General features: G+C 36.9%; 2 protein-coding genes across 2 annotated transcripts; both read right to left on the bottom strand.

The window, feature by feature from the left end:
- Nucleotides 1-2757: 2757 nt before the first annotated feature.
- LOC125340465 (olfactory receptor 4K3-like) lies at nt 2758-3693 on the bottom strand. The gene has a single exon (XM_048332081.1). It carries the CDS (start codon nt 3688-3690, stop codon nt 2758-2760), a length of 933 nt encoding a protein of 310 aa, XP_048188038.1. The 5' UTR covers nt 3691-3693.
- Nucleotides 3694-8809: 5116 nt separating this feature from the next.
- Nucleotides 8810-9745, bottom strand: LOC125340466 (olfactory receptor 4F15-like). Its single transcript, XM_048332082.1, has one exon. It carries the CDS (start codon nt 9743-9745, stop codon nt 8810-8812), a length of 936 nt encoding a protein of 311 aa, XP_048188039.1.
- Between the last annotated feature and the right edge of the window lie 3533 nt (nt 9746-13278).

The following is a 13278-nucleotide window of genomic DNA, read 5'->3' on the forward strand; positions in this document are numbered from 1 at the left end:
TTAAGAATTAGAATTGAGGGCTGGGAATATGGCCTAGTGGCAAGAGTGCTTGCCTCCTACACATGAAGCTCTGGGTTCGATTCCCCAGCACCATATGTATGGAAAACGGCCAGAAGGGGTGCTGTGGCTCAGGTGCCCGAGTGCTAGCCTTGAGCTGGAAGAAGCCAAGGACAGTGCTCAGGCCCTGAGTCCAAGGCCCAGGACTGGCCAAAAAAAAAAAAAAAAAAAAAAAAAAAAGAATGAGAATTGAAATATAAAAGGAACATGCATTTATGAGTATTACAGAGAAATATCTTTAAACAGTTACTATAGACTAAACAAGAATAACAGGATTTAAAAGTTTCTACTGGGTAGTGGGTATCACTGGGAGGGGCAGGGGGAGTGAGGGTGAATAGGATCAAACTACTTTACATACTTGTTGAAAATAGAACAATGAAAATTACTGAATTTTTCTTTTTGAGAAGGGGACGGTGGGGATCAAGTACAATTATAGAGGGATAAACTGACCAATGTACATCATAGAAATGTAGAGAAATAGCACAATGGAACCTCCTTGTACAGCTAATTAATGGCAATCAAATGTTTAAAAAATAAGCATTATTGATTTAAAAAACAACATACTCTAACTTGCTTTAGTGAGTAGATTTTAAATAGCAATTGTTCCATTTCATACAAAAAGTTAAATTTCTTAATATATTGTGTGATGGTTTTTTTTTGCCATATTTTTCCTTCTTGGCTTTATTTGTGTACCTTTTCATTTCATTCTTAATAAATCTTGTAAGTTTTGTTAGTATTTGGAAATAATGTCTGTATTTTTGTTGATTTGTTTTGACTTTCAAATAGAAACTTCAGTTTAATCTGGTTTCCTTTTATATGTAAGCTTTTTTGATATAGGTACTTTATTCATTAACATAAAATTATCTTTAAATATCTAGCAATCCTATTGGGAGCATGACAGAGACTACACTCTCCGTATTTTCTACACTTAAACTTTTTTAGTATTCAGATTCAAAATCATTTTAAAGGCTCCATTGTGATTCTTTTTGAAACACAACTTTTTAGGACATGTATATACTTACATTGAACTGATGGTGAATTAAATAAAATTCCTTTTCTTGCAAACCAGCTGGACCATAGGATCTTACTTTTAAGTTTTCATGAAATAATGATGTGTTCTAGCAAGAACTTGGTCAAGATGCTCAGCTGTTGTATTGTTTCCGCAACCAGGTGAGAAAAGCAATTATACACAGGCTTCACATCACTTATGAAATAACTCTTCACAGTGAAGATCTATATTACTGAGCAAAGGAAAAATAAGTTCACCCCAAATGTATCCTAAAGTTTCACCTCATGTCTTCAAGCAGATCTGTACACAGACACGAGTGATGTTGCCACAATAATCTGGCTTGTGGCTACCACAACTACAATTATTTACATGATTTTCTTCAGTAAATCATATTGGTATCAAAAGTCCTTCATTTTATTGGCATTAGAGAAAAAAGACTGATTTTAACTATTGTTTGTAGATATTAGCATAGACATGAGATCCAAAAAATTCCAAGATTCTTTAGTACATGGGGAATAAAGTAGATAGTAAGATATTGTAAAGATGTCATATACTTATACCCAGAAAATGCCAGACATCATAAAATAGCATGCAATATGAAAAATTATTAAGATACTATATTTAAAAAGACTGAATGTTGGCATACCTGGCATTGCCTAGTGCACCCACAATGCTATTCAGACACCAGGGATTTTGCTTTTTGAAGTATTTTAATATATATCATATATTAGTATATATTTGCATATATGCCAAATGTGTTTTCTATCTATGTGTAAGTGTGTTAATGTGTAATGGACATGGGTGTTACAGGCAAGGGTTTCCTTCACAAGCAGGATGAGTGTTAGGCCTCTAACCCATCGCCATGGGGTCTGATCTCTGCAGCTGCAGTGCGTTGTCATCCACAGGTCTTCCTATGCTCTCTTCTCATCTTTCTGCATTTCTTTTGCTTTGAAACAATGAACACCCTTCTCCTTTCCCATACTCCTGCTTTGATATTTCTTCAAGTTATACAAAACCAATCATAAAATAATTTACTAACAGAAAAATGTTTCATATTATACAAATAATTCTTCCTACATATTTAAGGAAAAACTCTCAAAGGATGCTCTGCACTTACATGAATAAGAGTTAAACAATCACAGAAATTATAATATAGAAAAGAAGGGTAAGAGTATTGTGGTTTGATGCAGTTATTTTGTTTTCCATATGGATGTACCACTTCATGCGTTAGTATCATCTCTAGATAAGTTAGACATATAACTTATATAGAAATGGGAATAATGACAATTCAGAGTGATTTTGAAACTAATATCTGATCTATGTAAAATGCCTTGCATAGTGTTAGAAACATAAATAGGTGTTAATAAATTGTGGGAAATGGTACTTTTAGTTTTCATTATTGTTACCCTGTAATCTTTGGGCACACAACAAAAGAATATTCTAAAAGAGCTATTGTTTTCACTAAGGAGTGTGATTCTTAGTATGTAACAGGTGAATATATCTTCATAATGGAAAGCATGTATGAGTGTTGTATAAAGTTCAATTTACAGGTGAAAATGTAGCTTAACTGGGCACATAGAGTGAATTTTTGATTATGTGATATGTCTAACAATCATACCTTGGGTTCGTATAATGATATGTCAGTTTTTTTTATGGTATTCTTGTTTTATTTGAGGTACAGGGATTCAAAATTAGGGTTTCATGTTTGATAGCGATGCCCACAACCTCTTTATGGCATTCTTAATCTCTTTATTTCGCAGTGTGTAGATGGCTGGGTTGAGGACAGGTGTGATGAGTGTATAAACCACGGACAGAAACTTGTCCACCCAGGTGATGTTGACTGACCCTAAAAAGATGACAATGCAGGGTCCAAAGAACAATACCACCACAACAATGTGGGAGGTACAGGTAGAGAGTGCCTTTGATGCACCGTCTTTAGAACGAAGGAAGACAGTTAATAGGATGTAAGTGTAAGAGATCATCAACAGAATGAAGCAAGTTGTGGCATAAATGCCACTGTTAGTATTTATCACCCTTCCCAAAGTGTCAGTTTCCATACAGGCTAATTTCATAACCAAGGGAATGTCACAGAAGAAGCTGTCTACTACTCTGGGTCCACAGAAGGGCAAACCCACAATTGTGACCATTTGAATTAGAGAATGCAAAAAGCCAATGATCCATGCTATCCAAACTAACCAGATGCACTTTTGCCTGTCCATGATGCTGGAGTAATGGAGTGGCTTGCAGATGGCCACATAGCGGTCATAACCCATTGTCACAAGAATTGTCATCTCAGCCCCTCCAAAGAAATGCACACCCAGTATCTGGCTCATGCAGCCCCCAAAGGAAATGGTCTTATTCTCCTGCAGGAGGTCTGTGGTCAGCTTGGGTGTGGTTACTGAGGAGAGGCAGAAGTCAACAAAGGAGAGATTAGCTAACAGGAAGTACATGGGCGAGTGGAGATGGTGGTCCCTGATGATCAGCAGCACCACGAAGAGATTACCCACGACAGTCAGCAGGTAGAGTGTAGAAAATGTCAGAAGGAGGAAGATCTGCAGCTCCTTGGAGGCACAAAGCCCCTGGAAAATAAACTCAGACACCACAGACTGGTTTCCTTTCTCCATTTCTTGAACTCTGTTCCAATGAGATGGGAAGAGAACGTGGTGAACCAGAAGGTCTGGAACAGAAACAAAAACTTAATGTTTAGGGTCCAATGAGTGGGAACAAAACCAAACAGAAACCTTAGCATTTCAGCAAACCTGGAATTTAAAATAAGTGTCCCTTTTTCAATAGTTTGTTTGTAGTCAAGGCCTGGTGTTTTCTAAAATGGTGCTCTACCACTTCAGCATTGTCCACAGCCCAAATTCACTGTTTCTTGCCTGTGGATTTTGTGCCTCATGGCTAAGAAGGGAAGAATTTCAGGATAGAAAGGAAAGTCAGTAATTTTATCTATCAGAACAGTATATCAAGGTGTTAAAATGTGTAGTTAAATTTAAAATGCCGGCAGTAAAATTTCTCTGTCAACAATTTTTCTAAGCCAGAGTTTATATCTTTTATAGAGAATCAGAAATAAATGTCTTTAGTGAATATCTGCAAGATGTATTTGGAACCTGTTTATTTTTTACCAGTGTGAAAACAGGGAACTCGTGTAATGATATATGACCAACATTATCCATAAGGCAGGGAAACAAATCTATTACTAAAGGGATGTTTCTGAGCAGACTGAGTTGAACCAAAGCTTACTATAAACTGTAGAAACAGTTCAGCAAATGACTAAAGATAGAATGCTTTTACAAAAGAGCCTGCTAATCAGGCTATTCCTAGCAATAAATAGTTTTTATTTATTTATGAATTTTCCCATTGAGTGTATTTCTGTAAAACTATTGTTTCCTTGGTCTGAGCAATGCCATTTTTATTATTCATTGAATCACCCTCATTGATAAGATTGGTAAGACTAGTTTAAATGAAACACAGATGACAGCTACTTTCATTTCTGTCAATCATGGGAGATAGCATAAATTCTCTATGTTCATTCATATTTAAACTCTTCCCTATGTTATTTAAATTGATTTCAGGGAAATATTTATATTAACCAGATAAGTTCTTTATCAGTTCTTCCTTTTCCCCCTCTCCTTGCCTCTAACTTTTTCTTTCCTTCCATGTTTCCTTATTATTCTCTTCTCCTTTCACTCCTTGGTTACTCATTTCTTTTTCTTTCTTTTTTCTTCTATTTCCTTCTTCATCTTATTCAACTGTCTGATAATAACCATGTTGCCCTCAGTTCTGAGACTGAAAACTTCTAAGATTGTGGGATGTTGGCTGGTATGTATAAAACTATTACATGGGGTTTAGAAGTCTTAAGAATTAGTTTGTTAAATCTTCACAACTTTGGTAAATATACCAACTATGTAACATATTCAGAATGGCACAATAGATAGAGAGCTACAAAAACTGCTAAAAAAAACAACAACCCTAAAATTATTCTTAAAGTAGTCATTGCCATAGAAGTATACAAACAAAACCCAAAATGTGTCATGTACTTACCTGCAGAATTCCTTCTGTGATGAGCAAGGTGGTCAATCTTGGTTTCATCTTGCCATGGTATAAATACTCTGAAAAAATAGATATGAGACTGGAATGCTTCCAGACAGGCATTTAAATTAGGCCATATTTGGAAAGACTTTTACTTCCATATTCCTTAGGGAGCATTAGCTTAGAACTTTCACTGAAGTACATTGTTTCTGTGAATGAAGGTAGCAAAATGAAACTCACTAAAAGCTGTTGAATAACCAGGGCTAGGGGAGGTGGGGAAAGTGAAATTGAAGTCATCAACCTGAGTAAAATACTGTGTGTACCTATGTGAAAAACTGTGGACTACCACTCTTAACAAATTAAAAATGTGAATGACTGGAAAGTAAATCACCTAATTTGCAGTATGTGGGTCCTAATGTACGTGTAGGCAAATGCAGAGACTAAAGAGAGTTGACTATAGTAAAAACTGTAGTAAAAATGTACAGCATAAATATGTGAAAATAGAACAATAGAGCAAGTTCAAACTGGTTTGACAAGGAAAATGAAGAGTTATATAGGGACTGAGTTTCATCAAGATACAGTGCATCCATATATGGACATGTGAATATGAAATGTCCTTATACAGCTAATTGACACTAATGACAATGTGGGAAAAAAGTAAAAACAAAACTCTCTGAATTGAAGGCTTCATGTAATACTGCACACTTTTCAGCACTGCATTCAAGTTAGCCTAGTTAAATACAAGTGACTATGGAAGATAAGAATGTTAAGACGGGGCTGGGAATGTGGCTTAGTGGTAGAGTGCTTGCCAAGCTTGTATAAAGCCCTGGGTTCGATTCCTCAGTACCATATACACAGAAAGTGCCAGAGGTGGCACTGTGGTTCAAGTGGTAGAGTGCACTTGAGCCTTGAGCACAGAGAGGCTCAGGGACAGTGTCCAGGCCCTGAGTTCAAGCCTCAGAACTGGCAAAAAAAATTTAAAAAAGAATGTTAAGACAGAAGAATAACAATAAGAATAATGATATCTGGTTCAAGAATGGAGAAACTGGAGCCCTTGCACACTGGTCATATACTGAGCTGAAATGGTACAAAGTTATGAAAAAGTGCAGAAACTCCTTAAAAAGCTAAAATGTAATGACCCTAATACCCAGAAATCCCACCCCTGGGTATAACTACAAAGCAAATGGAGTCAGAATTTTAAAGAGATACCTACATTCTCCTTTATTTAAACCGTCTTCACAATAACCAAGACATGGAAACTGTTTAGTAACTATGTAGAGATGACGCAAGGAAAAATGTGTTCCAAACATATAGACAAGGAATATTGCACCTTGAAAAAGGAGTGTGGCCATTGTGACAGCATGGAGGGATCTTCAAGGTCCCATGCAGATCACCTCTCTCTGCATCCTTGGCCAGCCTAGTCCTGGTCACCAGAATCCTGCTCTGCTTCTGTTCATTCAACTTAAGCGATGCTCTGCTTGTAAGTGAGAGCATGCATCCTTTCCTCCTATGTGCACAATATCTCCACCTCCACCATGTCACCAGTAGCATTGTATCCTTCCCTTAAAGTCAGAACTTGTGTTTGCGTGTATACACATTGTATGTGCCCACATCCATTGTCTATAAGAAGATGGATTTCCAGAGTCTGTGTGGAAAAAGGAGTAAAAACCTATCACCATACAAGAAATGTATCCAGTGCCTAACGTATGAAACTGTAACCTTTCTGTACATCAGTTTGATAATAAAAATTTGAAAAAAAAAAAACCTATCACCACAATGGCAAAAACCAGTTAACAGTTTTCTGTAAAGTGCTCTGAGATCAAGACAAAGCTGTGTAAACCAGATTTTGTTTTCTGTTACAAATGGTGGAATATGTTAATAGTGCAACCTGAGACTTCAGTAAGTCATTACAAATGTTGATGGTACAGCTTTCTTTAGGAAACTCAGGATGTGTGTTTGAATTAGATTTATAAAGATAACTTCAAGAATTTTTGCATCTATGTTCATAAAGACAATTGGCTTATAATGTTCTTGTTGGCCTGTGCTCATCTAGTTTTAGTATTGGGTAATACTGGCTTCATAGAATGCAGAACAGCTTAAGGAGATCTGGTATTCTTTCTTTTTTGAAGACTTAGTAGCATCCAGCAGAGAATCCATGTGGTTACTTCCATTTGTTTGATGAAAGACTTTATTCCTGCTTCAATATAATTGCTTTTTGTAGATCTGTCTAGTTGGTTAGTATGCTCCTGGTTCAATTTTGTCAGGAACATACTCCCAGAAACCTAGCCATTTCTCTTGAAACCTTATGTATCAGAACACAAATGTTTGAAATATCCCTAATGATCTTCTGAATTTCATTCACATTTATTTGATATCCCCTTTTAACTCTAGTTTTATTAATTTAATAATTTATCTCGGTCTGTCTGTCTATCTCTGTTTGTTCAGAGGGTTTTCAGTCCTTTTGCTTTCCAGTTAATATTTTATTTTATTCTCTGTGTTGCTCTGAGGGAACCAGAAAGTCTGCACCATGATGCGCGTTGTCAGTCACTGGGCATGTCTGACAGGATTCTTCATTCCCATCCACTGAACTGTTCCTCTGTTTCTGGGTGCAGTAACTGGGTGAACCGCCCTTATGGTGGTGGATGTCTTGAACTCTGGCTTGGGTAAATGGGTGCTGAGGAGATAGCATGTTCTCAGAGGACAGGATTGGCTTTGCCTGTGAACCAGTGATGCTGTACAAAGTAAAATTAAGAAGAGGGAAACCTGTACCTCTGTAAGTTTACTTTTATTTCTGAGTGATTTTAGTGTGACTAGAACAAAATCTACTTGCCAGTCTGGATAGCTTGCTTTTGTTGTTGTTGCCCTTTGTGGGACTTGAACTCAGGGCCTGGGCACTGGCCCTGAGCTTTTTTGCTCAAGGCTAGCACTCTACTGTTTGAGCCACAGCTCCACTTCTGGCCTTTTGTTGTTGTTGGTTTGGGTGGCTAAATGGAGATGGAGTCTCATGGACTTCACTGCCTGGGCCAGCTTTGAACTGTGATCCTCAGATCTCAGTCACCTGAGTAGCTAGGATTATAGGTGTGAGCCACTGGCACCTGGCCTTGGACACACCTTTTAAAATAAACACACCTATTTTTTTTTCAGACAGAGTAGATGTGGCAAGAAAGTCATACATCTTGGAAAGTTTAGAAAAACTCTAGATGCCTTGTCCTTCAGTAAGACAATTCTAAATTAAATAAAAGTCTGGTAGATGGGGCCACAGACACATAACATTTCCTATTATCTTTCTTCAAGTGATGCCTTAAAAATCACTTCTAAATAAGACACCCATGAAGTTATTTTCAGTGTACTTTCGAAGGAAAAAAAGCCTCGTATTGGTCCTTATCCTAAATGTATATCCATTTGACCTGATGGCTCCTGTTAGGGCACCATGCAGGTTTGGAGATTAATAGCTCATGGGAAAAGAGAATGGATGTCATTATATCCTTTCTTATGCTCAAATGATCACATTTTAGATCATACAACATATTTTTTGGTTTCCAGAAATAAGAAAATGGATTCTCATTTCCCACAGTAGAAATAGCAAGTGTATGCCAAAGACCAGAGTAGATTTCAGTGCAGTGAGAGAGATGCATATTCTGTTGTGTCAGGCAAGTGGTAAGATACTCAGTAAACACATCAATGTACTCAGAACTCCAAAAACAGATCTTGTCAGCAAAGTCTGCCAAAATGACCCTGTTTCCTCAGTCTTTGAACTGCTACCCTTATGTCTTTGTTTCTTAATGTGTAGATGACAGGATTTAAGGCAGGGGTGATAGCAAAGTCAGCAATAAACAGATATTTGTCAATTGATGATGTTGGAAAGGGCCATGCATAGAGAAATATGCATGGGGTGAAGAAGAGAACAACCACAGTGATGTGAGCTGACAGAGTTACGAGTGCCTTGGATACGTCCCCTGCAGACCGTTTCCACACCGTGACCAGAATGAAGGCATAGGACAGGAGCAGCAGGAGGAAGGTGCCCATGCTCATGAACCCGCTGTTGGCAGCGATCACCAACTCATACTTGGCATCATCTGTGCAAGCAAGTTTTATAATCCGTGGGAAATCACAATAAAAGCTATCTATTTTGTTAGGACCACAAAAAGGCAAGTTTATGACAAATGAAAACTGAGACATGGCATGGATCACTCCTGTGACCCAGCCAAGGACCACAAACAAAACACAGATTTTAGGGCTCATAATGGTTAAGTAGTGAAGAGGCTTACAGATTGCTGTGTATCTGTCAAATGCCATCGTTATGAGCAATACCATCTCCACGCCTCCCATGATGTGGATGAAGCAGATCTGTGTCATACAGCTTTGGAAAGAAATTACTTTGTATTCTTTTAAAATATCTGAGATCATCTTGGGAATTGTGGTGGAAGAAACCCACACGTCGTTCAAGGACAGGTTGGCCAGCAGGAAATACATAGGAGAGTGCAAGTGAGAGTCAGCAATAACTAAAAACACAATGAAGAGGTTTCCCAGAATAATTCCTGAGTAGAGCAAGGAGAATGTCAACATGAGAAAAACCCTCATTTCCCAAGAATCGGAGAGACCCAGTAGCACAAACTCAGAAACCATGGAGCCATTGAGTTGATTCATTACTGGGCAGAGGAGCTGATTTCAGACAGCCTGAGTACAGAAAAAGATGAAAAGTCATGATTAGTGGTACTGTTTTCCTCACTTACTATGCTACCTCAAGTTTATAATCAAGAGTTCAGTAATATCGAACTGGCTGGAAAAAGTAAGTAAATGAAAAATCAAAGGGTAGAGGTGAGAATTCAGAAAAAGAAGGAAGGAGTATAGGAAAAGAATGAAAACAATGTATACTTTAGATGGAAGAGAGTGTTTTCTTTCATATTATTCCATGACATTTTACTGTTCCTCTTCCCTTGCAAGGATTTATGAATATATTCTCAGACCTCATTCCTAGATAATTTCTGAATGTAATTGTCTCATGTCTATATGCTTATAGAACAACTTGCATTTTAGACTGCTGAATATCTTTTTTCATTGATAAGATGGAGATTTAAAAGATTAAACTTTGTAACAATTTTCATCTGTGTTGTTACAAAACAAAATAGAGTAATTTGAGTTGGGCATAAACACATATATGTCATATGTATATATTTATTTGTATGTTTTAGTGGAATTATGATGTTTCAGTGAGTGCCTGCAAGGTGAGTTGTTCTAACCCAGTTTCCTGTTATCTACCCTTTTCTCTCTGCCCCTCCCAAACTTTCTTAATCACTAGCATGTGTTGATGGTCTTTCTAATTTTAACTTTTAGGTAATTTTCTTTCTACATGTAGATTGATTTATTTAACATAGGCCTTTCACTTTTTGTTGTATATGATTGCTATATATGATAGCAATAAATATGGACAGGCAACTATGTCTTTGGTATGATAACTACATTTCTTGTGTGGTGTGTGTGTGTGGTGTGTGTGTACACATCCAGAGCCTGGTATTGTAGCATATGATAATTCTATTTTCAGGATCATTTTTTTTAGATTACCCATATCATTCTAACCAATTACTTCTTTATATTTAGTTGAAATTCCCAACAAAAGTATATATGTCCTTTTCCCTCATCTTTTGGCTAGCATTTGTTATTACTTCTTTTTGTTAACAGATGTTCTAATAGGGATGAAATGCTATTTCATTGTATTTTAATTATATTTTCATGAAGGCCTGTTGCTTATTTTTTTACATAGTTAGGGCCATTTGTATTTCTTCCTTTGGAAAGATCTATTCATCCCCTTTGCTAATCTTTGGTTTGATTGCTTATTTCTGTAGGAAGTTAGGAATTTAAAGTGACATATATTATTGATATTGATAAATGTCAGATAGTTTTTACTCTGAGTAAAAAATACATTCTGAGTAAAAACGTATGTTCTTTTCTGTACAGAAGCTTTACCATTTCCACTCCAAGTAAAACACATATTTTTTCTGTATAGATGCATTGTGGTTTTATGTAATACAATTTGTTCAAGTTTGCTTTTGTTTACTATGTTTCAGGGTTCGAGACAAAAAGAACCATTGTCTATTTAAATGTCCTGAGGTGTTTCCCTATTTTACTCTAAACATGCACACATTTTTTACATGTGTATGCATTTTGGTTGGGGTTGTATGTTTTGATTGTTGGTTTTATCACGTAGGTTTGTTTTTAAAATTGAGATTTCTTGCAAGTTTTAGCCTCATTACACATTATTGTCACAGTCAGTGCATGGATAGCGATATTTAGTGTATGAAAAGTAAAGATCTCTTAGTAAATAAAGTTTTATAAAATATGATGGACGACATTTATTTGATATCAATTTTGGCTGTAATAGGGTTTGAACTCAGGCCCTGCACTCACTAGTCTGACATTGTACTATCTGCGACAGGCCTCTTGCCTTGCCTTTTTTTTTAAATGATTATTTGAAACTTATCCTCTGATTTACAGTGAAACTTTCCTGCCTATGCTGGACTTGAACTGCATTCTTCCAGATTTCACTCACCTAAGTAGCTCAGATCACAGATGTGAGCCTCCAGCACCTAGTGGATAGGTGACATTTATTTACATGCTTCCTTCACTTGTTTAAACTACTAAAAATTCTGCATTTATCCCATATTATTGAACTGGATGTACCTTGTCAGTAAAGGGGTTGCGTCTGTCATCTTTAAGGCCCAGTCACCAGGGGCGGCCCAAGGTGTGGGGCACCACGACACACACTCCCGACAGGATTGCGGCACTGTGCTGGCAGATATAGGCTAGTGACTGTTCAAGTAGCCTCCAATTAAATACCCTTCAACGTTTTGTGCCCTTTTCTTTACCAACACTGTACAGTCTGAGGACTGGCTGAGACTCAAGTGATAGACAATCTGTCTAGCAAGCATGGGGTCCTGAGTTAAATGTGCAATGCATCTTTTGAATTGTTAGCAGAAGATGCAGATGTCCATTTCAATAAATAGGAAAAGTCTGAAAAGGAAAAACAATGGAAAATTTGGGGAGAGAATGGAAAGTTCTGTAAATCATATCTCAATATGTTATAACACTATAGAATGATAGGATTGACCTAAACATAGTTTAGTAGTTATACATAAATGTTAGAATCATAAAATTATAAAAATCTTCCACATACCTTATGAAAAATACTTCTGGATGCTTAGAAATCTTAAATGTAAGTCATAACAATTTTGTAGGTTGGGGGTTGGGGATTTAGCTCAGTGGAACAGCGCCTGCTTGGCAAGCGCACGGCCCAGAGTTCAGTCCTCAGCCCTGGAAAAGAAAAAAAGCTATAAATTTTTTGTAAGTTGGTATGAGTTAATATTTAAAATGCAGTTACAAGTCTTTTCTAAGCCCAGAAATTCAACAAGCAGATTCCATTTTATGTTATGGCCTGAGCACAGTGCTTAGCCCGGTGGTTATCGTGGCATTGCTTCTCCCTCTCAGGGATGGGGATGTGGAGTTGGCATTCACTCCAGAGGGCAATGGAGTTGCAGAAGAGAAAAGCTCTTCTAACTGTCACAAAGCAACCCTATGTCATATCATTTTGAAAGAACATAAGTACATGAAAGAAAATTGTATTTCCAACATTACTTAGTATTTCTGATACCTTGAACTAATTGATAACACACTAACTGTTCAAGGGAAAGGGACTGAAGAAGAAGACATAGTGGTAAAATGTAGCCTTTGACATTTGTAAGTCTGTAGTCAGTAGAAATAAAAGTTATCATTATGGAAAGCCTCATAGAAATCTTTGAACGTTTATCTCCAACCTGTTTTACTGGGGAATTATCATTTATTGTTTTCTAATTTTAACAGATGTATGAAAACTAATTCAGAGGAAAAGGAAAATTTATTTAAGAGCCATTTTGAACACACAATGAATTACAATATGTAAGAATGTGGTCATAGAGGGCAACTCTGCCCTGAATTTCCTAGCTGTATTTTCTAGGGAGAGTAACAGACACATAGTGCCTGTGTTTCTTCACATGTAAAGACAGTGCTAGGGGCTACTACCTCATTGGTTAAGATCAAAATGAGTTGAAATATGATAAGTATGAGAAAATGTTCTGGATGATACTAAGTACTAAAGTGAACTGACAGCATTTAGGAATAGGGGCTAGAAATTTTCTGGTTGTAATTAG

This window comes from Perognathus longimembris, chromosome 23 (genome assembly GCF_023159225.1).
Source record: "Perognathus longimembris pacificus isolate PPM17 chromosome 23, ASM2315922v1, whole genome shotgun sequence".
Lineage (NCBI taxonomy): Eukaryota > Metazoa > Chordata > Mammalia > Rodentia > Heteromyidae > Perognathus > Perognathus longimembris.

Bases quoted from the DNA above. Each gene is read 5' to 3' on its own strand.
- LOC125340465 (XM_048332081.1), bottom strand. From the start codon at position 3,690: ATGGAGAAAGGAAACCAGTCTGTGGTGTCTGAGTTTATTTTCCAGGGG.
- LOC125340466 (XM_048332082.1), bottom strand. From the start codon at position 9,745: ATGAATCAACTCAATGGCTCCATGGTTTCTGAGTTTGTGCTACTGGGT.